Source organism: Branchiostoma floridae, chromosome 16 (genome assembly GCF_000003815.2).
Source record: "Branchiostoma floridae strain S238N-H82 chromosome 16, Bfl_VNyyK, whole genome shotgun sequence".
Taxonomy (NCBI): Eukaryota; Metazoa; Chordata; class Leptocardii; order Amphioxiformes; family Branchiostomatidae; genus Branchiostoma; species Branchiostoma floridae.
In genome coordinates, this window is record NC_049994.1 from 15328475 (window position 1) to 15354841 (window position 26367).

At 38.4% G+C, this 26367-nt stretch overlaps 1 protein-coding gene across 1 annotated transcript in view; it reads right to left on the reverse strand.

Moving 5' to 3' along the window:
* The window catches only part of LOC118432830 (nebulin-like), a 138704-nt gene that overhangs the window by 14450 nt on the left and 97887 nt on the right, over positions 1 to 26367 (reverse strand). The window contains exons 63-102 of the mRNA XM_035844451.1: positions 26143 to 26247; positions 25761 to 25868; positions 25466 to 25573; positions 24981 to 25082; positions 24716 to 24805; positions 23389 to 23589; positions 22872 to 22976; positions 22416 to 22523; positions 21882 to 21989; positions 21594 to 21695; positions 21403 to 21492; positions 20999 to 21199; positions 20515 to 20619; positions 20022 to 20129; positions 19592 to 19699; positions 16368 to 16469; positions 15852 to 15941; positions 15326 to 15526; positions 14803 to 14907; positions 14176 to 14283; positions 13381 to 13488; positions 12911 to 13012; positions 12415 to 12504; positions 11946 to 12146; positions 11398 to 11502; positions 10799 to 10906; positions 10324 to 10431; positions 9685 to 9786; positions 9112 to 9201; positions 8592 to 8795; positions 7814 to 7918; positions 7429 to 7536; positions 6818 to 6928; positions 5929 to 6033; positions 5468 to 5560; positions 4866 to 5069; positions 4217 to 4321; positions 3643 to 3750; positions 3188 to 3298; positions 2518 to 2622 (exon numbers count right to left, since the gene is read on the reverse strand). Of these exons, the coding sequence (XP_035700344.1) occupies positions 2518 to 2622; positions 3188 to 3298; positions 3643 to 3750; positions 4217 to 4321; positions 4866 to 5069; positions 5468 to 5560; positions 5929 to 6033; positions 6818 to 6928; positions 7429 to 7536; positions 7814 to 7918; positions 8592 to 8795; positions 9112 to 9201; positions 9685 to 9786; positions 10324 to 10431; positions 10799 to 10906; positions 11398 to 11502; positions 11946 to 12146; positions 12415 to 12504; positions 12911 to 13012; positions 13381 to 13488; positions 14176 to 14283; positions 14803 to 14907; positions 15326 to 15526; positions 15852 to 15941; positions 16368 to 16469; positions 19592 to 19699; positions 20022 to 20129; positions 20515 to 20619; positions 20999 to 21199; positions 21403 to 21492; positions 21594 to 21695; positions 21882 to 21989; positions 22416 to 22523; positions 22872 to 22976; positions 23389 to 23589; positions 24716 to 24805; positions 24981 to 25082; positions 25466 to 25573; positions 25761 to 25868; positions 26143 to 26247 (4728 nt within the window). The remainder of the gene's footprint in view (positions 1 to 2517; positions 2623 to 3187; positions 3299 to 3642; positions 3751 to 4216; positions 4322 to 4865; positions 5070 to 5467; positions 5561 to 5928; positions 6034 to 6817; positions 6929 to 7428; positions 7537 to 7813; positions 7919 to 8591; positions 8796 to 9111; positions 9202 to 9684; positions 9787 to 10323; positions 10432 to 10798; positions 10907 to 11397; positions 11503 to 11945; positions 12147 to 12414; positions 12505 to 12910; positions 13013 to 13380; positions 13489 to 14175; positions 14284 to 14802; positions 14908 to 15325; positions 15527 to 15851; positions 15942 to 16367; positions 16470 to 19591; positions 19700 to 20021; positions 20130 to 20514; positions 20620 to 20998; positions 21200 to 21402; positions 21493 to 21593; positions 21696 to 21881; positions 21990 to 22415; positions 22524 to 22871; positions 22977 to 23388; positions 23590 to 24715; positions 24806 to 24980; positions 25083 to 25465; positions 25574 to 25760; positions 25869 to 26142; positions 26248 to 26367) is intronic.

The window sequence follows — 26367 nt, forward strand, 5'->3', positions numbered from 1 at the left end:
CAGTGTAGGGGAACTGTGTGCAGCACTTCTCATACAGTTCCTTGGCCTCCTCCTTGTACACATTATCGCTTGCCAGCTCCCGAAGGCTCTTCAGCCGATTGGACTCCGGCGTGTCGAACGGTGTGAAGCGCTGCCCTCGGTACACAGACCTTAGGGTACCTGCATCGCGATTGCTGTACGGCAGCTGTGTTTTCCGGATGATGGAATTGACATTGTAGCAACCACAGTTTGGCAAATTTGCGGGGGGGAAAGCGACGCAAGGCAACATGGGGGGGGGCGTATTGCTGATATATTGCAAGCGCAACAACACAGAAAGATGGGGGGGGAGATTTGGTTGGCCTCTGTAGTAGCCACAGTTTGGCAAAACTGTGGAGGGAAAGCGACGCCAGACAACATTGGGGGGGGGGGAGTATTGCTGATATATTGCAAGCGCAACAACACAGACAATATGGCGGGGGCGGGAGATTTGGTTGGCCTCTCTGGGAAGATGGCTTACCATCATTTTACATCTGAGATCGTAGTAACCACAGTTTAGCAAAATTGTTGGGAAGATGCAAGACCACATGCATGGCGGGGGGAAATGCTGATATACTGCAAGCGTAACCACAGGGGATAAGGAGGAATGTGTTTGGCTCTTTGGGAGGAAGAATTAATATCTGTGAAGCCGCAAGAATGTGAATACAATGCAAAACTTGGGGAGCCAGGCAACATTAAGACAAGATTTTTTTCACTGAGCTCACAAACGTAGCATTTTTGTCCAAAGCACAACTGTGTGAGATACAGAGTGAAAGCTTTCGCAAATAACTTTATGGTAAGAAAAAATGGCATCATTTTATAGCTGTGGCTTAGCAGAAAATATGTATAGAACATAAAAAGGGTGCGCAAGGGCATTGCTACACAAGGAGAGATGGGAACACTGAAACTCTGATGAGGGCTCTGAAAGTTGGTGTGGGGGTTCCACAGGAAGCAAAACCACACAGGGGTAACAAGTAACAATGCAGTTAAGCCTTGTCAAAATCATAGGGTATGAACAAAGAAGAGGACGAAGCACTTCCTGGCAGACATAGGAAATGGAGAGGGACTGGGGAAGTAGCACATCTTATGCATAACTGAAGTACGCATATAGCAAATTTGTGCATAAATGTGGAGCAATAATAAATTGCAGAAAGGTGGGGATACATGACAGAAGCCAAAGGACAGAAGCCAAAAGACAGAAGCCAAAAGACAGGCTATTGGGGAAAATAACACTAGAAAGAATTTAAAGCTAGGAATGTATCTTCTTCTCACTTCCACAACAAGTAAAATGTACACAACAGCCAAATCAGCACCAAGGACATTACTCATCAAAACAGGTACATTTTGACATCTTTTTTTTTATCATTATTTGGGATAAACTTTCAAGATAGAAATTTTGCAGAAGTGAGAAGATGGCATAAACAAGTGAAGCAGTGAAGGAGGGGAGACGCAAAGCTTAAACATAGATAATACCTACAAAAAGCAACTTTTATACAAAGTTTAACTTAAGCTTTGCCACTGGGCTCCAAGCTTACAGCATCTTTTGGGTAATTCTTACTTGCAGGAAATTTTAAAACACAAACTTTAACTTTGCCACTAGATACCAAGCTTACAGCATATATTAACTATTCCTTATTCGCAGGAACATTTAATACACAAAGTTTAACTTTGCCACTAGGTTCCAAGCTTACAGCACAAAGGTATATTGGGCATCTATTCGCATGGACATTCGCAAAAAGCATTTAAGGATTCGCGCAATGCAAGGGAGAGCTGTACATGTACGCTTGCTATAATAGAAATACATACATCGCTGTGCAGTTTGCCTGTTTCCTTGGCATGGATATTGGCGGGCGTGTCGGCCACAGTTTCGTACGAGTCGCATTTCTGCTTGTACAACCGCTGCGGGGACAAAGGTAGAAGGTGATATCTTCTGACTCATATTATACTGTGATATAGTATCATGTGCCAACTTTGTGATTAAACAGACATAGACAGACATTAAAGGATGTGAGCATCAAGTTAACTTAAGATAGTTAAATTACACTACTGTTGCTGTGTAGTGCTAAATAACAACTGTTGCTAGCCATTGCATTAAATGATATTCAGGGCTTGAAATACCAACTGCATATGCAGGTCAGGTGAAATACCTGCATAGCTCCCATTTTACCTGCACTTACTTGCATATGCAGGTGTTATTTCATGCCCTGGATATTTCACGTCCTTGCATTGTTAGATATACTTAGTCTAAATGTATCAACATTGTGGCAGTATCATTGGCAATACATGTACATTGTTATTTTATATCAAAGAACTGCTGCTTGGGAAAAAACAATGATTTGATTAAGGACACAAAAGTATGATGTTGAAGTAAAGTGTAAAATACATTTCACCTTATTTTTGCACATACATAATTATATTAAGACAAATATACACAAAAAAAGACAAAATGAGAGTTGATGTTAGAGTTAAAGTTAGGATTATATGAAGAAAACAGGGCAGTACCTCACTAGCCAGGATGCCTCCCTTCTTCACTCTCTTTATGTCAGGAGTGTCTGTAGTTATCTTGTAGTTGGTCTTCTCTTTTTCATACTGGTCCCTATACCTTGTCTGTACAAAAGAAAACAGTTAAAGTCAGTTGAAGCTTATTCATAGTCCAATACCTTTCAGTCATAGCTTTACATTTTTCCAGTACACTGGAACAAATGGGATTTTCTAAAGGTAGCAGCACTTCCTTCTCAATCCACAACTCTCCATGCATTTCTGCGCATACACACAAATACTGTAGCTGTGTAGGGCTACAGTAGTGCATGTGTAACTCTGGCCAGTGTTTAAGCCCAAATCTGCTAAATGCAAGGGAAACACTATATCCATGATGCAACTGCAACAGGTTATTTTGATGCAAGTTTGAAGGTAGGCCAAATCCTAATCATTTCAATTTCTCATCAAGACCTATCAATACAATCCATTCAAGCCCTCTAGAGTTATGCTGTCCATCCACAAATATACACTCACACACACACACACACACACACACACACACACACACACATACACACACACACACACACAAACACAAACACAAACACACACACATACATATATACATAATACAAACATTACCATTAAGATAACTTTCTTGGTAAAGGTAAAAAGAGTCTTAATATAATCCTACCATGCTGGCCATGTCAGTGTCATCTTTAAGTGTCCTGTACAACGGAGACTCATGGAAGTTCTTGTAACTCTTCTTCTGCATCTCATCATGAGCATCCTTCTTGTACACAGCCTGTAAAAGGTGACCAGGAAAGTGTAACAAATATCAACAACAGCGATCAATATCAATTAGAACCAAACTAAGAACTAATTCTTCTATTCAACATAATTAATCTTTGAATCAAATCCGTAGTCGGATATGTATTCAGGAAAATCAAGCTTAGCCTAAAGGAAACATTAAAATTAATTCATATCAATCATAATTGATAGGTAGTTTATGAACAGTACAATTTTACTACTGTATCACTATCAGTTAGCACAATTATGCAAAACATGAATATGGAGAGACCACAAATTTCTTAAGACGAATCATTAAAAATCTAACTGAAGAAATAGAAGTAAATCTTGAAGACATACGTCAGTGATCTTGGCTGCCTCAATCTGGCTTTTGTAGACAGGTGTGATGTGCTGGGGGAAGTTGCCTTTCCCCTTGATCTGAGACTCGTAGATCTCCTTGTACTTTAGCTGTTAAGACATATGTTTAGAAAACATTCAAGACAGAGAAGTTGTTTTGCTCAATATTATATTGTTAAGTATTGTATCAAACATCTGGACAAAGTTGGCTAGGACATAGTCAGCTGAAAGGAGTTAAAGAATTCCAAGGGGTTCCCCTTTGGAGTTGACAACATCCCCTCAAATGATGAAGATTTATATTACACATAAAAAAAACATTGTAACATTAATTGTAAAGCATCCAACAATTCTTAGGCTTTTCTTGACATCACAACAGATCCAGTCTAAACTAATCTTTCGACAAGGATGCAGGGACAACGAAAAAAAGTTACTTGCAAGTAGACGTTTTATTTTTATTTTATTTGTTCAGCTGTTTACAAACAGCCAGGGCTGCCCAACTAGCCGTAGGCTATTGCTAAGGGCTAACCCTGTACAAGTAGACGTTCGATAAGAATCAAGGCAAAAATTAGAAACGTACGTCACTGTAGAGCTGTGCCATGGCCAGGGTACGCTTGATGTCCGGAGCATCGGGGTAAACATGGTAGTTGTTGCGCTCCTCCTCAAAGTTCTTCTTGTAGCGTTTCTGTGAAGACAAAGCAAGTTTGAACATCAAATACTGACGATGAGCAGTTTAGCAGGTAAAACTTTTATCCATGCCTATGTCACCCCCCTTTAGTCTTTGCAAACAGTCCATTGTAATACTGTCTTTGATAAACATGTACTTAAGCTTTCATCTTACTAAGCTATAGTTTGTTTTGACACTGTCTGCAGTGGCTGCCCTGTTCACTACTGGGACAACAGGCTAAGCTTATAACTGTTAGCAGCTCTCACAGCTGTGTTCCTGGTTCAAATAAGTTGGTAACTGGGAGACGACAGTTTGAGTCTCAGGGTCAGGACATCTTGGTGGGGGCTGTACCATCTTTCAGAAGTCCCCAATGATGGGAGCACATAAAAAAAATATGTCAAAATATACTGTCAAAATCCCCCCTACAGAAACAGCAATGAAACTTGCGTGCTGCTCTATGTGCCACAATGGTTAGAACAACAACAATTAAAAGTAGACACAAAATTTAGTCCCCAAAACATTCAACAGAAATCTATGTTTGCATGAGATTCTGATACCCTACCTGGTCCATGAGCTCCATCAGCTTCTCGAACCTCTCCATGTCGACAGTGAAGGGGTACTGGGTGCAGCACTTCTCCACAATCTCCTTGGCCTCCTCCTTGTAGATGTTGTCGCTGGTGATCTCACGCAGGGACTTGATCTTCCTCATTTCAGGGGTGTCGGTGTCCATGATGCCTTTGCCCTTCACCACCTGCTTGTAGTGACGCTACAAAAGAAGAAGTGAAAAAAACAAATCAATAGACGCATTTGACAAGAAGTTGCAATTGGGGGATGGTGGCTAAATCAACCCAATCAATCTGTTTTGAATTTTTACTACTCCCAAATAACATTGTTCTCTTCTGGTATATATACATTTATCAAAAGCCTGCAAACTTCAATCCTACACATAAATCTCAAATACAAATGATCAACAACCAACTGGTCCTCCTCTATTATGCAACCAAAAGGAGGAATGTTCCTGGTAACTTTTTAATTGAAGACTGGGTTTCATGGTTTTTTAGAATAAAGCAGTCTGCAAATAACAATTCCGCAATATTATAACATATAATCAACCAGTTTTCTACAAAGTAAACCTGTTGTTGAAAAATATCGACTAAGACTTACATCTCCAACCAACTTGCCAGACTCGTTGGCGAGGATGTTGGCAGGGGTGTCTGCAACCGTCTCATACTTCTCCTGTTTCTGGACGTAAGTTCTCTGTAAGGGACACATGAACAAGTAAGGACCCTTTAGCAACCAGAAAACATCTTTATGCTACAGTTAACAGTATCAACAGAATGGACTAAAGTTAACAGTGCTAGATAAACATCTCTGTGATGACATAAAATGATCAATACATGTGTGAAGCTGGCATGGTACTAGCTATTGCATTTCACCAGAGGGTACATGTCCATGTAGTTATACCAGCTAGGCATATACAGATACATCAACAAAGAAAGAAAAAGTGCCACCTCTTTGTTTTTTGCTTTAAGCTGAAACATTAAGCTTATTTACCATATAGTACTACTAAAATCTATTTTATGGGGGATGCCATCATCACTAGCTGGGGGATGACTTAGACTAACCGGAGAGGCCAGGGTGCCTGCCTTCTTCACTCTCTTGATGTCAGGGGTGTCTGAGACAACCTTGTAGTCCACCTTCCTCTTCTCCCAGTCACTGACGTAATTAGACTGGTCACAAAACAAAATAGGTTAAGAGTTTTAGATAGGAACAAGAAAAGATAAATGGTTACTATCTAAAAGTTGAAGGCCCTACTGTTTGTATTCTACATTCTGAAAAGTGTTTCGATTAATGTTGATACATGAAACATCATGGGCATTTACTTTTAATTACTAATCAAACAAATTCAAAGCATTACATTACATTCAAAAGTATTTATATACTTTGTAAATTTTACAATTGCACAGGGCTGTTCAAGGTATTACATAGCAACATATGTGAACTCCATACAAACTTAGGCATTGACTCTCTGGAGCCGGAATGACTTTACAAATTTTTTCCCAATGATGCTTCTGAATCAGTAAATCAGACAAAATAGATTCTTCCGAACAGTCTTCTTCGTTTCACAACCTCTTTTTTATTCTTCTGCAGACGTTACGGTGACTGTCTGTCACCTTCATCAGTGCAAAATGAAATATACTAACGTTACTCGGTGCGATATGACCTATACAGTGCAAATCGAACTAAACCTATTGTGACGTTAGTATATTTCATTTTGCACTGATGAAGGTGACAGACAGTCACCGAAACGTCTGCAGAAGAATAAAAAAGAGGTTGTGAAACGAAGAAGACTGTTCGATTGATCTACCAACCTGATGAAACTATTTACGGAAAATAGATTCTATGTGCGTAATATCCTGACCTCCTGCGACCTAAATCACATGAAAGAGGCCAAAACTGAAGAGATGTATTTTCAAGATTAAATCAAGGTTGACAAAATGGAGGTCCCCATACCATGCTGGCCATGTCAGTGTCGTCCTTCAGTGTCCTATAGAGCGGAGACTCGTGGAAGTTCTTGTAGCTTTTCTCCTGCATTTTCTCACGGGCATCCCTCGAGTACACAGCCTGAAGCACCAAGAGAACAGGGTTTAATTTCCAAACATCCTACTTGTTATATAGTAGATGGCACCACTATATGTACTTGAAGTAACAATGAACACATAAACCTAAATCCCTCATTAATCTTGTGGCTGAACACAACACCCTACTCCTTAATGCACAACTGTTCTGTCAAATGCTTGGCCTACAACATCATCCCTCTCACTTTTTTTTTCAGAACCTGCAAGGCAAAACAAAGTCTACAAAAATGTTACTGTGTGTCTCACATTTAACATATACCTTTAGTAAAATCTCAATGCTTATCCAAAATAGAAAAATAGCTTCATGAAACAGACAGCCATCTTAGCTTAGTTACTAGACAAACACTTGTGAATTTATTCTTGCGAGATTATGCAATAGTTAAGGATGTTTCGACAACCCTTTAATGTGAATGGCTTTCTTATTCTTCCTTCTTAGTCTTTCTCATTTCTTTTTTTATATAATAGTAAATTTGTAAAATGCCTCACATCGGTGAGGCCAGCAGCTTCCTTCTGAGAAGCATAGACGGGGGTGATGTGCTGGGGGAAGTTTCCTTTGCCCTTCATCTCTTTCTCGTACTTCTCACGGTACTTCGCCTGAGGAACAGAATCAGCATCATGTTAATCAGCATTGCTTGCTTTGAAATTGGGTTAGTTACAGTAAAACAATGACAATAAAGTAACCTAAAATATTAAAGTACTATAATCATTAGATGCAAATTTTTTGGAAGAACTATTTGCAGCAACAACAAAAATGATTGCAAGTATAAAGCTTCATTCTTAGATGTTGTTGTTCTGTGAAAATGTATGTGTGTTAGATAAATACAGACACTATATGTGACTTCACATTTAAAACTAATGAAAGTCTACTTACATCACTCTGCAGGATGGCTGCATCAATGACCCTCTTGACTTCAGGTGTGTCGGGGTACACGTGGTACTTCTGACGTTCCTCTTCATAGTCTTTCTTGTACAACTTCTGCAAGTAAAATGGAGAATTTTATTAGAAGTATAAATTGTCCGTACATCAGTAACAGATGCGTAGGGGTGGCACCCATCTCCATTTCTCACATGTGCAAGCCACTACAGCAGGAGGCTGGTCCGCTGGTAGTGATGTGTGTTTAACTTCCGTACTCTTCCTCATTAGTGCTGAGTGCTAAGCAGAGAAAGCAGCATGTACCATTTTTAAAGTCTTTGGTATGACTCGGCCAGGGATCGAACTCACGACCTACCGAATGCGAGGCAAACACTCTACCCACTCGGCCATTGCACCGTTTTTTAAAGTTAGCGTGAATACTTGACTGACTAAACAGAGGCACAGGGTATTTTGAAAGGTCCTCTAAAACCATATGGTTTACAAAAATCTATCTTCATGCAGACAATTTGTAGCAAAAAAATTAGGAAGAGGTCAAGATGGAAAGAGAGGGATGCAGGGAAAACTTAAATCTGACAACATCTACTGAAACTGTGTGTACCAAGGTATAGAGTTTCCCTCAAACCCTGTCTCCACATTAATCTTGCAGTTGTAGCATTATCATTTTGAACTGTGAACCATAAAGTCTATTTGGAGTTGCCTGAATACACAAAAGGAGAAAAAAACACTGACTATAAAAGTTTTCTTAGAAGAATTAAAGGTGCAAAATCATACTTGCCTTGTCATTGAGTTCCAAGAGTTTTTCAAAGCGCTCCATCTCCACAGTGAAGGGATACTGGCTGCAGCACTTCTCCACAATCTCCTTGGCCTCCTCCTTGTAGAGGTTGTCGCTGGTGATTTCTTGGAGAGACTTGATCCTCCTCATCACTGGAGTGTCCGTCTCAGAAAGGCTCTTGGCTGCCACTTTCTGGACGTACTTCAGCTGGAAAAGGAACAATCAGGTTTTAGTCAATGAAAATTGTGTTGAACACAATCGGCAAGCACAGAAACAGCTGAAAAAATGAACAGTTGGCTTTTAAACTCAGTCAAGAAAGAACTGGAAAATGTGTAATAAAAACAGCCCATTCTCACATATTTATGAACGTGAATTTCATTTTAATCTGGTGAAAAGACAAAAACAGATTCTGAAAACTAAGCACATGTAAAAAAACAGTGTGAGCATTGTCTTCCTACATTTCTGATAAACATATGTATAATGTATTTGCAAAATCATGAGTGATATGGTATAGGATACTTACATCACTGAAGCCAGCGATGGTCTTGGCATGTTCGTTCTGTACTGTATCAGCAACTGGGGTGTACCTGGCCTCAATGTGCTTGTACTTCAGCTATAAATATAAGGAGGAAAAGTTTTAATACTTTTTTAGACATGTAAGTAAACATATTTATGTAAATTATTTACCAAGTCCAAGGATACCATGAAAAAACATGAACTATCAAACTGCTTTCCATTATATTGATCAATATTGACCAAGGTAAAATTCTAATTGATGTCAGCCCAACAGCTTTGGCTATGGCTTAACAGTCCTATATCAGAATTAAAGTCTCCACACCACATAGGAAACATCGTCATCGGTAAGCTAATTCTGATCTGTTGAAAAGTTGTTTTCTGAGTTTAAGCAGTTGCTACATTTTGTATGACAATTTAGTTACATGCACTAATATCAAGCAAACTGTGACTTATACTTGTATAGCAATTTGGAAAAATACTCTTCTGAAAAAGATACATGTTGTGGAAATATCTAATGAAACTTGATTTGTTTTAAAGTAAAAATAAGACAGAGAAAACTGCATGACATGTTTGTACATACATCAGAGAAGCCAGCCACCAGCTTGGCAGTCTTTAGGTCCACTCTGTCAGCTGGGCACGAATATTTCACCTTCATCGTTTCATAGTCCTTAACGTACCTGGCCTGTGGAAATGAAATGGACAAGAAATAAGCTTAGTATGCTGTCTGTGCAAGACAAGTGTTATTGTGTCACCACCACCTTTTTACACAACTATGTCTTGTAACATGATAGTCAACATCAGTCATGTGACAAAAACTTCGAGACTAGACTGAAAAAGTCTTGAAAGTCTTGTCTTGAAAGCTTCTAGTTCCACTGGGTGACTTATTTTGTGTGCTAGTTTATATAATGTGCGCTAGTCAAATATAACTGTTAATCCTCTATACATCTACAATTATAGCAGCAACTAATAGTAACTAGTATTTTGCACAGTTCAGATTTTCTTTATAGCTAATACAGCATTATATAATTGGCAAGTATAGAGAACAAGACAGTTGGAAAACAGTAAAGGAATCCAAAACACATATTACATACATATTACAAGGCTTCACTGGCTTCAATTTTACATTGCATACTATACAGACCTTTTCTCTTTCTGATGAAGAGTGTTGTTTGTTATCATTGCAGTATGTCTAAAAAAAGTGAAACTGATGAATACAAACCCCAGAAGCCATCTCTGCAGACAGTTTGTTCTGCAGGTACAGTGGAGACTCGTGAACATTTTTGTACTGTTTCTCTCGGGCCTCCCTCAGTGCTGCCTTGTACAGATACTGCAGGGATACAATAAAAAAATATATTAATTCAAATGGAGGTATTATGTAGTCAATAGTCACATTCACGCAGATTTTCTGGCAAATAATGCTTACTATTGATCTAATTTGTGGTCTTCTTTCATCTGAAATGTCTATCATGAAATCATCATTACATTTTGTACCAGTTTTCACTGCTTTCCTAAAGTCTATACACAATATTTTCAGCACCATGGACAGCAATTGTGCAATTTCCCTATTTGGCACACTAGATTTGAAGATACAATCATATGAAGGACCTGTACTCACATCGCACATCCTGCAATTTCACTATTCTGCACACTAGAAAGAGAATCTTATGAAGCCTTGATGAAGGACCTGTACTCACATCACTAGCCTGTGCGGTGGTCTGGAGAATCCTGCGGTACTCGGGTGTGTCTGCCACCAGTTTGTAACCCTCATCCCTCTGTTTGTCCAGCCCCTTCTGGTACAGGCGCTGTGAAAGATGTATGTGTAGGACATTCTTTCTTTAGAAGTAGTAGCAGTAGTAGTTGTTGTTGTAGTAGCAGTAGTATAGTAGTAGTAGTAGTAGAAGTAGTAGTAGTATACTGATGCATTTCCACAAAACTAATTAAAAGCATCTTGGTACAGCTGAACTGCAGAGCTTGGACAGTCAGGGAGTTGTTAGTACAAATTACCTACAATTTGTTCATTTAAAAGTTAAAGTGAGTAAACATTCATAAGCTTGCATCTAGTATTGAGCATTCTCTCTTTTCAAGCAGAAGGGCAATCCTCAAGCACAAATTTCTGAAAACGAAGTCTACGGGTATACTGACAACTGAAGGGATGCAGAAGATGCTTTAAGGCTTCTATGTACTTAAAATAAACTTTAACATTCTGTTCAAAGGATTTCATGCAGATTGAAAGACACCATTTTCTTAAGTTTGGTATTCGTTCAGAGCAATTGTGCTAAGTAAGAAAACTTACATCACTCTGCATCTTGGCAGCTTCGAGTACACGAAGGACCTCGGGGGAGTCAGGGATGACCTTGTACAGCTGCTTGTCTTCATCCCACTTCTCACGGTACTTTTTCTGATGATAGAAGAAAATGTAACACATTATAACACTGCTTCTTAGATATGATCCAATGAGGAAAAAAGTTGTGGAAGAAGTGGGGGGGGGGGCACAGGTAAGACAGCTACTGAGCCTTGCACTGTCAATCTATTGGGGAATGGTGAAGGTAAAAGAAAGGAATTTTCACCCAAATCTATCACAGTTAGCTTCAAACAACCTATTTAATTTTGACTTAATTTCATATTAATAACACTTTTTGTAGCTTGCTTAAGGTTCATAGTCACAGCATATGTCTAGGGATAACATAGCCCTTAGAAAAAATTGAACAACTTACAACACTGTGTCTTACAGTTTTACATAGCCCTTAAGAAAATACCAACCAAAGACCAAATTGGGGGTTGCACAGGGATCACTATTTGTCCCTCATCTGTTCAGTCCACCTATCATTGCATGTAACTTACAGCATCCTGCATCTCTGCGACCTTCTCCAACCTCTCGATCTCCACAGTGAAGGGATACTGGCTGCAGCACTTCTCCACAATCTCCTTGGCCTCCTCCTTGTAGTAGTGGTCACTGACAATCTCCAGCAGAGACTTCAGCCTCCTGGTCTCAGGAGTGTCAATCTCAGAGGTGAAGCGTCCTGGCTCTTGCTTGTAGATTTTCTGTTGGTTTAGCAATTTGATGATACAAATTTTTACCTTGAGTTTTGTACAAGTATGCAGTAATGAGAATAGACTTTCTGTTAGGTGGATAAAAAGTATTACAAGACTCAATGATCTGCGTCTTGATAAAAAATCATTCATCATATTTTGAAGTTTTTTTTTAACAATTACGTAACATTGGGCAGAATAGCACACTATAACCAGATATATATAAAGTTAAAATAAGTTAGAGTATAAGGATACAACTAAAGCATGATGTTGTACTTACATCCTTCATTGGTTCCAGAGACTTGACACGGACACCCTCAATAGAGTCTGGGAACACTTTGGGTGAGCCAAGCTTCTGCTTGTAGTGGCGCTATGGGAAAGAAATAATAATTGTAATAGCCTTTATTGCACATTCATGCCCTATCAGCCTAAGTACAGGCATATAGATACATAATGAAATTTGTTTATTTTTTATTCAACAACAATGAAGAAATCTAGCAAACTGAAAGCATGACTTAGATAATTGTACGCAAATAAAGATCTAATGGATTTAAATTAGGTAATACTATATGTATATGTTACTAGCATTTTTTTACAATTATGGACAACTCCTGTCTTATTAAGACCAAGTCATGCAAAATCATAAAAAGCAACCAGAGTTGGAAACATCACATTTTATTTAGAGGCAGCTGAAGTTCAGCAATCATCCTGCAATGTCCAACCCGTACAAGACAGAAACAACGGACGCTAAACTGGATAGTGAGTGAGTGACTTACATCTGACCGAGCTATTGCCTCCTTGGCAGCGACCATGTCCACACGGTCAGCAGGCAGCTGGTACTTGGCCTTATTCTCCTCGTAGTTCTTTATATACCTCGCCTTTAAAAGAAAACACAAACACTGTTAAAACATACATACTTACACAATCTGCAGAATGTTTACACTATTGAAATAGTATTGCGACAGATTATGCTTCAAAATGTACTGCTATTCTAGTTTGAGCAAGGTACTTTGATTTGAACTAAAAGCTTAAAAACATCAAGATAGGACACTGACATTACTTGTAAACACACTTGAAAGAAAAGCTTTGTGATAGTTTGAACAAAGCTAAAAATGTCGCACAAAAGGATCTGCAAGCCAATTCGGTGTATACTGTGAGACATACACATTCAATGAGAAATGTGCTATGAGCACATTACAAAGATCATTACAGGAAATTTTATCTTTCCGTTAGAACAGACACCTACCCCAGATGAGAGCTCGGCTGACAGTTTGTTCTGCAGGTAAAGAGGAGACTCGTGCACATTCTTGTACTGTGTCTCCTGTGCCTTCTTCAGTGCTGACTTGTACAGATACTGCAGGGTCACAATAAACAAGATATACATTCAAATGGAGGTATTTTATAGTCATTGGTCATATTCACTAGAGTGTAGCTGTGCACTGATACTGCACTCTTGTGCATAAACCTCATCTTTACATTAGGTTTAAGCGTGCTTTGATATCAGTTTTCATGCAGTGTAGCTGCTAGATTATAACAATTGATTTTGGCTGCTAAAAGGCACAATTGTTGATTGATACTGCTGATCTGTAGCAAATGGCTATTTTTCCTACTGAAAAATGAACCAACAATGGCTTTCCATTTGTCTCAACTGTCATGTTTATGTTCTGAAAGGTCTCTATTACATTTAATATTGGTTTCCACTGCTTTTCTTAAATCTATATAGTGACAAAATTTTCAGCACCATGGACAGCAATCATGCAATTTTATAGTTGTTTAAATGTCTACCATGAAGTCTTCATTAACTTGTTCATCAGTTTTCACTTCTTTTCTGACATCCATGTACCTACAATATTTTCAGTACCAAGGTGAGCATCCACCTTTCGTAGTATAAAATTGTCTACTGTGGAGTCATAAAATTTTGCATCAGTTTTCAATTCTTTTCTGGCATCCATATAGAAAATGTTGCCAGAACAAGGAAAGCATCAATTCGAGCATGCTAGAAAGAGGATACAATCATACAAAGTATCAGTTCTCTACTCACATCACTGGCAAGGGCAGCTGCAAAGCGAGCACGGTGATACTCAGGAGTGTCTGACACCATCTTGTACCCTTCATCCCTCTGTTTGAGGAGGCCTTCATGGTAAATGCGCTATAAAAGAGGTAACATGTCCTTCCTTTAATACATGGTCATCTCCAACATAATTATCATCTTAACCTGAGAATGACATCTTTAGAAGCTTAGGCCTAATTATTTTCTAATTTCTCAGCTTATCTCTTCTTTCTAACTATTTGTCTGCAGGGACACCACAGAAAATTCGACAACCAGTTTGCCTGACCTTGTAAGTTTTCTCCCTTAGCGTCAAGCCTGTCTATTGTCTGATAGTATCTTCCAATTTCTCAGTTGTCTAAATCTCTTTTCTGGCTATTTTAATTTCAAGACGCACATGATCTAGATTTCATGTCTACAAAAAAAGACCAGATGATGCTACAGGGGATATCTGAATCAAGAAACAATACCTTCCAGAAAATCATATTAAGACAGGCATCCAATAATACAAAAGTCAATGCAAACCTGACGAAAGGCCTTTTAATACTATAAAAACACGATCTTCTCGACTGTTGACTATCAAAGGTACAAACTATTTAAGGTAAACCTCTGAGGACTTACATCACTCTGCATCCTGTTGGCCTCCAGCACACGCAGGACCTCAGGTGAGTCAGGGATCACCGTGTAGTTCTGTTTGGCTTCGTCCCACGCCTCACGGTACTTTTTCTGATAACAAATAAAAGTTACAAATCATTACAATAATACATGTACCACATCATTTTAAATGTAACTGTATTTCTGACTGCCAGGCAGGACTTAAATGACAAAGAACAAATAGAGTAAGAAAGAAAGACATATCACAGTGATGACCATAGGTTGTATAAACATTTAACTTCCTTTTAATGCGCTGTGATGTCTAAGTGTACTTGGAGTATGCTTAATAATAACCACAACGTTCTATCAAACAACAAAAAACAAATCATCAGGCATCACAATGATAAAGAATATGTTCAGTTAAGACAAAAACTTTTCAGAGTTTAAAGCCTATAAGCCTGATAATATGGCAATCTGCATGCATCACGGGGTACCACAAGGATTAGTACAAGGCTCTTATAAAAGATTTTGAAAAGTATTTGTAACTTACAGCATCCTGCATCTCTGAGACCTTCTCCACCCTCTCAATCTCCACAGTGAAGGGGAACTGGCTGCAGCACTTCTCCACAATCTCCTTGGCTTCCTCCTTGTAGTAGTGGTCACTGACAATCTCCAGAAGGGACTTCATCCTCCTGGTCTCAGGAGTGTCAATCTCAGAGGTGAAGCGGCCTGGCTCTTGCTTGTAGATTTTCTGTTGGTTTAGCAATTTGATCATACAAACTTTTACCTTGAGTTTTGTACAAGTATGCAGTAATGAGAATATCAAGTGCTATGGAAAGTAAAGTTTATCTAAAAAAACATTACTTTTCACCCAAGTCTCCTCTATGATGATGCAAAAAGGAACTTTGCAAGCCAAAACAATGGTGCTGAATGAAAAAAGTTGAAAGATCTTTAAATTTGCATATTTACAACTAGCAATCCATTACATCTATTCAAAATCTATTGCAGTATAACAAAACCAGTCTCACATGTGAGTAAGAAAAACTGAAAGTGAAAAATTTTACAGAGTAACGTACATCTTTCAATGGCTCCAGGGACTTGACGCGAACTCCTTCAATGGTGTCAGGGAACACCTTTGGTACTCCAGGCTTCTGCTTGTACTTGCGCTGAAAAGTAACAACACAAAATAATAAGGTACAGTTAGCAATGTCAAGCAAAGAATCACAGCACTAAAAGTAAAACAAAGTGTTGTAATAGTGTAACTTAAAACTACTATTATAGTATTGTACTGTACTGTACTGTAGATATATGGTTAAACATACATCTATTTACTATATGTTGGTAAGGCGTGGAATCATGACGACAGGGAGTCAAACATTCAACCAGTTTTGACTTATTATAACAGTTACTGTTATTTGTCTTTCTCAAGAATGACAGAGATCGGACCACTCCTCTTTTTATACATAGTGCAGGGTGCTATAACTTGAGTTTAAGATATTGACCAATCATTACATCTATTTCATACAAAAATACATAAAACATAGAATGTTAAGTGTTGATTCATGTATGTAAAGTACTACCATGATACCTACATCAGAGAAGTTCTGATAATTCTTGGCGGCCACGATGTCCACTCTGTCTGGTGGGAGGGCGTACTTCACCTTCCCTGTTTCATAATCTTTGATGTACAGAGCCTGGAAAAGACACAATATAAAATGATCACTAAGTCTTGTGATACGTTTACAGGTAACATATCTTGTCAGTCACAAGTTGATTATGATACTGTATAAATATAGAAGAAATTATGGTGTTTATGTGCAATGCAAACTGTGTCCATCATGTCAAAAATTGATCAGTAGAACTTATTTCTTTTTGTCAATAGCTAAAGTTTCACACAAAACATTACAGGTAGCATACAATCAAGGTAGCATAAAGAAAACTAATTCCTGTTCAAAAAGCGCAAACAGAAAACATGATTTGTCATTTACTATATCACAAAGCCCCTGAGATTTTCCCAAAACAACTTTTGCTAGAGGGAACCAACTGTCATTCTTAGTTGGTGCAAAAGTACATTTGTATACTGCTATACATGATGTAGCAAGCATGCTCTGAAAAGTAAAACAGGCAATACGTACTCCAGAGGCCAGCTGTGCGGAAAATTTGTTCTGCAGGTACAGTGGAGACTCATGGACATTCTTGTACTGTTTCTCTTGGGCCTCCTTCAGTGCTGTCTTGTAGTTATACTGTAGAGGAATGACAGTGTTTAAGTATGCAGGAATATACAGAAAAATGTGACACACAGAAACCCTGCTTTAGAATCAGAGAGAGTAAAATCAAATGGCTAAACTTCTTGATAATCCAATGAAAGGAAAAAAAAAATAGATAGTTTGGTCTAGATAGTCAAGACAGCTAAAACATAATTATTATAAAGAATAGAGAATATATATACAAGTCATGTATCTTGAAGCTGTTACATGTACATTTGTATAGCAGCAAAGATATCGCCAACCAAATACATGATAAAACTAGTAACCTTAAAGTTGATGCAAATTTATGATAATTAGAAAAAACATATTTACAACTTTGATGTTTCAATCATCCTATCGATCCCTGACCTGTAGGTAAAGGCCACTATGATCTCATTTATGACATGAGATGATAGTCTAGACTACTTTTTGGCTAAATTTCAGTTTTTACATTCTAAAATTAAAAAACTATCCTTGTCTAGCCTCAAGAGATACAAGATTGCAAAGTACTGCTATTTGCATAGCAGCAAAGATATTGTCAGCCAAATACATGATAAAAGTAGTAACCTTCATGCAAATTTATGATAATTAGCAAAAAAACATAACTTTCTGATGTTTTAATCATACTTGATGCTAGACTACTTTCTGGCTAAATCTTAATTCTTACATTCTTAGATACATCGAAAACTATCCTTGTCTAGCCTAAAGAAATGCAAGATTGCAAAGAGGATGCTTTAAGACTCACATCACTGGCGTTCCAGGCTGATTCCCTGGCTTGGAGGAAGAGGGGCGTGTCAGACACCATCTTGTAGCCTTCCTTCTTCTGTTTCTCCAACCCTTCCTTGTAGTGAAGCTATAGAAAGAGAGTCCAGGATTAACAGAATTTGTCAGAAATTGTCAAAATTTGCAATTGATAACTGTTAGTGATATCATTTCTCTGCTATCAAATACAGGACAACATTATCATCATTGACATGTTTTCCCTGAAATTCTGAGCATTTAAGAGATGGCAAAACTGGACCAATTCATAGATCACAGAACATATTTCAAGCTTACTAAGGCAAGCCATAGAAAAGAGACCACTGGTATCTGGATTGAATATGCTATTGATAATAATTATTGATATCAGACTTGCAATGGCTACGGATGATAATATCACTTTCAACATATGATTCTTGTTTATTCCTTAAATTATGAACATGTGAGAAACAAAACCCAGATACACAAAACCCAGTCAATAGATGCACAGATCTTTTCAGGTTTATAAAATGATAGGTAAAACTTACATCACTCTGCATCCTAGCAGCCTCGATCACCCGTAACACCTCAGGGGAGTCTGGGATGACAGTGTACTTCTGCTTCTCTTCATCATACTTCTCACGGTACTTTTTCTAATGAGAGAAAAACGTAACTGATTACATTTTCACCAAATTGTATCATTATGCTGTGTTAGGCATTTTAATGGATTCCGGGCTTTGTCGATAAGGAACGTAATTGACAGTGTAAATTAAATTCTACCATCTTTTCTATGCTGCAACTACAGTTGTGATAAAAAAAGCATTTGTCTTATACTTAAAACAAGCATATTGTTCTACAATGTAACAACAAAATGTGTCTATGTCAGCTTTTCGAAAGTATCAAGTTTTGGTATAGTGTAGTCAAAAGATTAACTTTGGATAAAAGTATTGCATGTAACTTACAGCATCCTGCATCTATGAGACCTTCTCCACCCTCTCAATCTCCACAGTGAAGGGGAACTGGCTGCAGCACTTCTCCACAATCTCCCTGGCCTCTTCCTTGTAGTAGTGGTCGCTGACCATTTCCCACAGAGACTTCATCCTCCGGGTCTCAGGAGTGTCGATCTCAGAGGTGAAACGACCTGGTTCACTCTTGTAGACTTTCTGTTTGTTGGGCCAGAAAATATTTACAGATTGAACAATTTTAAATTCAATACAGGACTGAGGAAGGGAACAAATTGATCTGTTTGTAGCTATGTAGCTTTGTCTACATGGAAGCTAAATTCTTGTGAAATTGGAAGGCTGATTGTGTTATGGATGCCTGACTTTACAGTTATAGTTATACCACTAAAAATTAAATGCTGCATTGATCACATACATCTTTCAGTGGATCCAGGGACTTGACGTGGAGTTGCTCAACCGAGTCTGGGAACACCTTTGGCACTCCTGGCTTCTGCTTGTACTTGCGCTGAATAAAAAAAAAGATACAGGCATTCAATGTGTAGAAGGCGTTTAGAGTACAGAAAAGGTGTAGAAATGGCTGAAAGGCAAAAAAACTAAGCTGAAAGATCATCATAGTTCATAAGAAAACTTACGTCAGCCAAATCCAGGATGTTTTTGGCAGCCACCATGTCCACCCTGTCAGCAGGGAGGGTGTACTTCAGCTTCTGCTGCTCATAGTCCTTGACATACAGAGGCTGTATGGCAAATTGAATAACAGATTACAAAGCTGTCAAAAACGAGACGATGAAAATTGAAGCAAAAATCCCTTTCCAGATTTTTTCAATCTTGAAGATATGGCATTAAATCCATGAGATAAGAGTAAATACTCACTCCAGAGGCCAGCTGAGCAGACAGTTTGTTCTGCAGGTAAAGTGGAGACTCATGCACATTCTTGTACTGGGCCTCTTGTGCCTGCTTGATTGCTGTCTTGTAGATGTACTGAAAATACAAACCAAGGTGTTACAACTAATGACCATCCAACAATGATAATTACAACCATACACTGTAGGACCTTATCTGTTCATACAATGACAGAACAGGAGATATAACAAACAAGGATTGTTGAATATAAATACTTAGACCAGAATACTTGATAGAATTTTTAATAGAACGTAGTACTAGCTTTTTAGCATAACTTTCCTTAAGTAAAGAAACAAGGCATTGATGAAAATAGAGTATTTCTGTCGTCTGTTACAAATCATCAGCCTTAGAAAATACAAAAGACCATGCCAAATGACAGGCGAAGGACTGTGCAACTCACGTCACTGGCATTCCTGGCTGAATCCCTGCACTGGTTGTAGAGAGGCGTGTCAGACACCATCTTGTATCCTTCCTTCTTCTGTTGCTCAAACCCATCCTTGTAGTGAAGCTACGGAAAGAGAAACCATAATCATCAGAAGTATGTAATTGATAACTAGTACTGTTACTTATAATAATAGTAACATCAACAAAAACGTGGTATCCTTTTCAATATTGACAAGTTTTTCCAGAAATTCCAAAATGGCAAGGTTTATAGATTTATAGCCTAAGGACATATTTTCAAGACATGCTACCGAGACAGAGACCACAATTATTAGGATAGAATATGCCATGATTAAAAAATAACTGCATCAATTAATGGCTATAGATGATAGTATCATTATCGACATATAATTCTTATGTTTCCCTGAAACTCGGAGCATTTAATATGCACAGACTCAGTCAAAAGATACACAGATCTATTCAAGTTTATAAAATGATAAAGTAAAACTTACATCACTCTGCATCTTAGCGGCCTCGATCACCCGTAACACCTCAGGGGAGTCTGGGATGACAGTGTACTTCTGCTTCTCTTCATCATACTTCTCACGGTACTTTTTCTGATGAGAGAAAACGTAACTGATTACATACTACTTTTAATTCTCTTGAAAACAAATTCCAATGTTAAGTTTGTTGCAAAATCATGCCAAAACACTAACTGCAAGTGCGCAACAATTATTCATAGTTTATACAAGCATAAAGTGAACATAAAGCACACATACAGTATATGAATGTCGAACAAACCATTAAGATGTGGAACGTAATTGACAGTGTATCACAATGATGTATGCATTTGCATGTATATTGTAAATTCTAACATCTTTTTTTGTGCTGCAACTACAGTTGAGATACAAAACGCACTTGGCCTATTCTTATGACAAGCAAAAAAGCTTAATATGTGACTTAAAAGTATTGCATGTACAAACACATGTAACTTACAGCATCCTGCATCTCTGAGACCTTCTCCACCCTCTCAATCTCCACAGTGAAGGGGAACTGGCTGCAGCACTTCTCCACAATCTCCCTGGCCTCTTCCTTGTAGTAGTGGTCACTGACCATTTCCCACAGAGACTTCATCCTCCTGGTCTCAGGAGTGTCAATCTCGGAGGTGAAACGACCTGGTTCACTCTTGTAGACTTTCTGTTGTTGGAGGAATTTTTAAAAAATGAGTAAAAATATTGCTTTTTTGAAGATCATGCCTTTTAGAAAGTTAACATATCTAAAGAACTGGGATGACGATTTTTCAAGTACTAGCAGGCATTCATCAGTTACTGTTGATCAGGGATTTTAATGATTTAATTGCATGTAAAGCAAGGTTCTATACTAGTACTGGGAATACGTACATCTTTCAATGGTGCCAGAGACTTGACGTGGAGTTGCTCAACCGAGTCTGGGAACACCTTTGGTACTCCTGGCTTCTGCTTGTACTTGCGCTGTAAGAAGAAGTACGAAATTTAGAGAAGGTAAAAATATCATGCTCGCCAGAAAATATTGCAGTGGTAAAAGATGATGATATATGAGAAAAAGAACCTACGTCAGACAAGTCCAGAATATTCTTGGCCGCCACCATGTCCACCCTGTCAGCAGGGAGGGTGTACTTCAGCTTCTGCTGCTCATAGTCCTTGACATACAGAGGCTGTCCAGAAAGCAAAGGAATCAGCTTAGTCAAATAGATTCAAGGTCATATGCATTTTCATCTAAAGTCAAAGTCAAGGCAACTAAATTTTACATGCTAGATCCTACAATACAATGGCAAAATTTCAATTTAACTTTTCTACATTTTCTTGTCAAAAGGCATGTGAAGAGAAACTATGATACTTACCCCAGAGGCCAGCTGTGCAGACAGTTTGTTCTGCAGGAACAGCGGAGACTCGTGGACATTCTTGTACTGTGACTTTCTTGCCTCCTCAAGGGCTGTCTTGTAGTTGTACTGCAGAAATAGTAAAAAGACATACATTAATTTTACAAAAAGTAGTCAAATTCGTAAAAGTATATGTAAAGGGAAATAATACTTAATTTTATCCACTGGCTATTTCTATTTCCATAAAGTACCAGAGATACAATATTTTCTTACTGACTAAATTTGTCAAATACAGTTGTTGACAGAAACTAAGCTACATTGTATAGACCCTGTTATAGAGATAACCACTGCACAAAATTGGTTGCAATAACTGGACCTAGGTGGTCTTGGGGTTAGATTTGTTGACTTATGTTCTGGTTTGATGCACTCTCACACCAATTTACATGTATTTCCTCACTCAAGCCAGGTGAAAGAGTACCTTGCTTTGATTAGGAACATGCTTAGTGAGTTATCATTTGATGCAGTTTACTGGTCATGAGAAACAACCAAACTCACATCACTGGCGTTCCAGGCTGACTCCCTGCACTGGAGGAAGAGAGGTGTGTCGGACACCATCTTGTAGCCTTCCTGTTTCTGCTTCTCGTAGCCTTCATGGTAGAAACGCTGTTCCCAGGAAAAAAACACAAATTTTAGAAATGACCGCCCTTAGAGATGTAGCCCAGCAAACGTTGCATGAATTCATGAAATTATGAAGATTAATATTATAAAATGTGTTGACTTTAAGTGTAAATAATTTCAGACTTCAGACATACATTGTATATAAAATGTAGGAAAGAGGAGCATTAACAAAAATTCCTACTCTAACTATCATGAAGCTTTACCATACAGGGAAGGTAGGAAATTTTGTTTCAAAAACTAGTCAATGCATTCAGTTCTCATTTTAAAAACATATACTGTTTTCAGATGGAAAGTCATTAAGTTGATAGCTGATAAACAGTTTCAAATTCTTACGTCGCTCTGCATCCTGGCAGCTTCAATCACACGAGCCACCTCAGGGGAGTCGGGAATAACGGTGTAGTTGTGTCTGCCCCTTTCGTAATCCGCACGGTAGCGGCGCTGGATGTGTAGAAGAAGAAAAGTTAGATTACACTGAACATAGACTGGTGTATATGGGCAGTGCCCATCTACATTTCTAGAGCCCTTGGGCAATATGGACCACTGCAGTGGAGGGCTAGTCTACTGGTAGTAGAAAACTGGTACATTATACGCATACAACAATCTCTTGTGAACAATATTGACCTTCAAAGTTATCATCAAACTGACACAAACCTAACTGCTGTCAACAACAATGCCTATCAAAAATTATTTTGAAATGGTACTGTATCATTTTTCCTGAACTTTTGTATCTAGAGAACCATCTAAAATATCCTCAAAAAGAAAGGAAAGCCATGCATGTAAAATGTTACAGCCGGGTAGTATGCACCATCAGATGCGTAAGAATTTTTTACTTTCAAACTGCCATACTTACATCATCCTGCATTTCTGTAACCTTCTCCACCCTTTCAATCTCCACAGTGAAGGGGAACTGGCTGCAGCACTTCTCCACAATCTCCTTGGCTTCTTCCTTGTAATAATAGTCACTGACAGTCTCCAGTAGTGTCCTCATCCTCCTGGTCTCAGGAGTGTCAATCTCAGATGTGAAACCGCCTGGTTCGTGCTTGTAGACTTTCTGTTGGTACAGTGAAAGACAATGTGTGTAAAAAAAATGCTGCTTTCAGTGGAACAAAATGACCCAGTCTTACAAAGTTTAACGTATTTCACCTGAAAAATTTGAAGATCAAATTCAAAACATAATCTGCTTTAATCTTAAATTTCACTTGACACTATATAAGTTACAAGTAGAAGCACTACAAGGTTATGGTCGCAGCCCACAGTATTTCTACGCGACCCCCGTGGTCTATTACGTAGGAGTAAAAAAGTAGTGCGGCCGAAATCTGGAAGCGTCTGTAAACACCGTAACGTGATAGGCAGTGGGGGATGAGCTTTGCTATATGGTAGTACAAGGAGTCGACTTTCAGGTGGTATGTGTAAGGTTTTGATGTTTGTCCATTTGGTGTATAAATGCGCGTGACCTTTACAGCTGCCTGCCTCGGTGAGTCGGCTGCAGTTCCGCATGACCCCGATGACCCCATTTAAAAGAGGTCTTTACAAAAATTCAAATGTTTTTCAATTATTTTGGTAGGTTATACCCTCGACTTCAACATATTAGTTTGTCATGCTTGAAAACTGCACCCTGCTATGATTTTATCAGCGTCGATGTCAGTCACCTTGTGGTCCTTAACTATAGAAATCCCCATTGGTCGAATACTGTGTTCTGCTACCTTATGCAGATGTTAACCTTGAATGTAATCTACTCAGCTTTCAATTTTTGGAGACAGCAGATATTCTATTGAATGGTAGCTCTGTGATTGGTCACTGTTTAACTCTAAATCAGCCTAATCTAACAAAATACTATGCTGTGTTAATGATACATGTATATATCAAACTATTTAAACTAGTCAACAAAATTTTCCCCAGTTTTGCACATCGTACCAAACTACAAAAAAACTTCTTCCTGTTAGCACCACCCAATGCATATGTCTCCCAAAATGTTGGGAATTTCATCCTCTACTGTATACAGACAAGAAATCAAAACCAATAGCATTCATTTTAGATTAGAAGTATCACTAGTTGATGACCCCTATTTCACTTAATGTCCACTTTGTTATTGTATCATTATCATACAATGTATTTTTGTAATTAGCCTTCGGGCATGAGTTTGCAATAAAGATTATTATATAAGCAGTTTCACGTACATCCTTCAAGGGAGCCAGGGACTTGAAGTGGACCTGCTCAACCGAGTCTGGGAACACCTTTGGCACTGCTGGCTTCTGCTTGTACTTGCGCTGAAAAAAATCAGAGAAGGCAAGTGTGAATAAATGGGTAAAGAAATGGGAAAGGTTTGATTGGGAAAATTACCAATTTCAACTCTGTTACACATTTATTGTACTCTACAAAACGATATCTATGGAAATTCAACACTTAAGATAAGCAATTTTTATATATTCAAGAAATACTTACATCAGACAAGTCCAGGATATTCTTGGCAGCCACCATGTCCACCCTGTCAGCAGGGAGGGTGTACTTCAGCTTCTGCTGCTCATAGTCCTTGGTATACAGAGCCTACAATGATATAGAAGAAGTTTAATGTAACTATTAATTATGGGAATATTGATTGATAGTGATCGAACAACAACAGCAAATAAATCTCATGCTTTCGTCTCAACTCTGTTTTACAGCAAAATTGCTCCATTCTGCTGCTCATAGTCCTTAACATACAGAAGCTGTACAGAAAATAGTGTATAAAAAATTAAGAAATGAAGATGCCAAATACAATTCACAATTCATCTGACCAATTTTAAAATTATATCCAGTCGCCTGAGTAGCTGCTTTTTGGCATAATTCACTTGAAAGATTGACAAATTGTTACTGCAGAGAGCTTCTCTAGATTTTTTTCAAGCATGAAACCCGAGGGATCACGACTAAGAATGAATCCTAACACGTACCCCAGAGGCCAGCTGTGCTGACAGTTTGTTCTGCAAGAACAATGGAGACTCCTGAAAGTTGGGGAAGCCCCTTCCTCTGGCCTCCTTCAGTGCTGTCTGGTAGACATACTAAATAGTGGAAGTGAAAAAAAAAGGTCTCAGAATTAGTGTGATTGGCAAAACTTTGATGAAATTTTGACATGTGTAAATCAATGGAATAGACTCTTAGTTCATTAGAATTGGATTCTACTATTACATCATAGAACATTAAGGTAATATCTAGAAAAGAACATCCAAAACTTAATACACAACTCACATCACTGGCATTCCTGGCAGACTCCCTGCATTGCAGGAAGAGTGGCGTGTCAGGAATCATCTTGTAACCTTCTTGCTTCTGCTTCTCGTAGCCTAGTTGGTAAATACGCTGGGAGAAAAGAAGGGAAAAATGGGAATAAGATACCAGCAGTTATGGCTGAGTTTAACATTTCAATTTGTTATATTATATCCATTACTTTGCAGTATGCCTTAAACCACAGATTAAAGTGTATAACAGTATGAATATATCTTGTATTATACTTTGTGTAAATTTTATAAACTGTTCTATATGTTATTCAATGTATTTTGCATTTCTCATTTTGCCCTGTATTGTCAGCCGAAAGAATAGATACATTAAGTGTAGTTCAGATGGTTATACTTACATCGCTCTGTAGCTTAGCAACCTCGCAAACTCGAGCAACCTCGGGGGAGTCTGGGATGACCGTGTACTTCTGTCTGTCTCTATCCCATTCCTCACGGTACAGACGCTGCATAGAGAAGACAAGTCTGACTTAGAGAGCGCTTTTGAGCAGAAAACATGGTACTATAAATCACCAGCAGAAGTACAGTGCTGGATTAGCAAAAAACATATTTATCATGGAAGGATT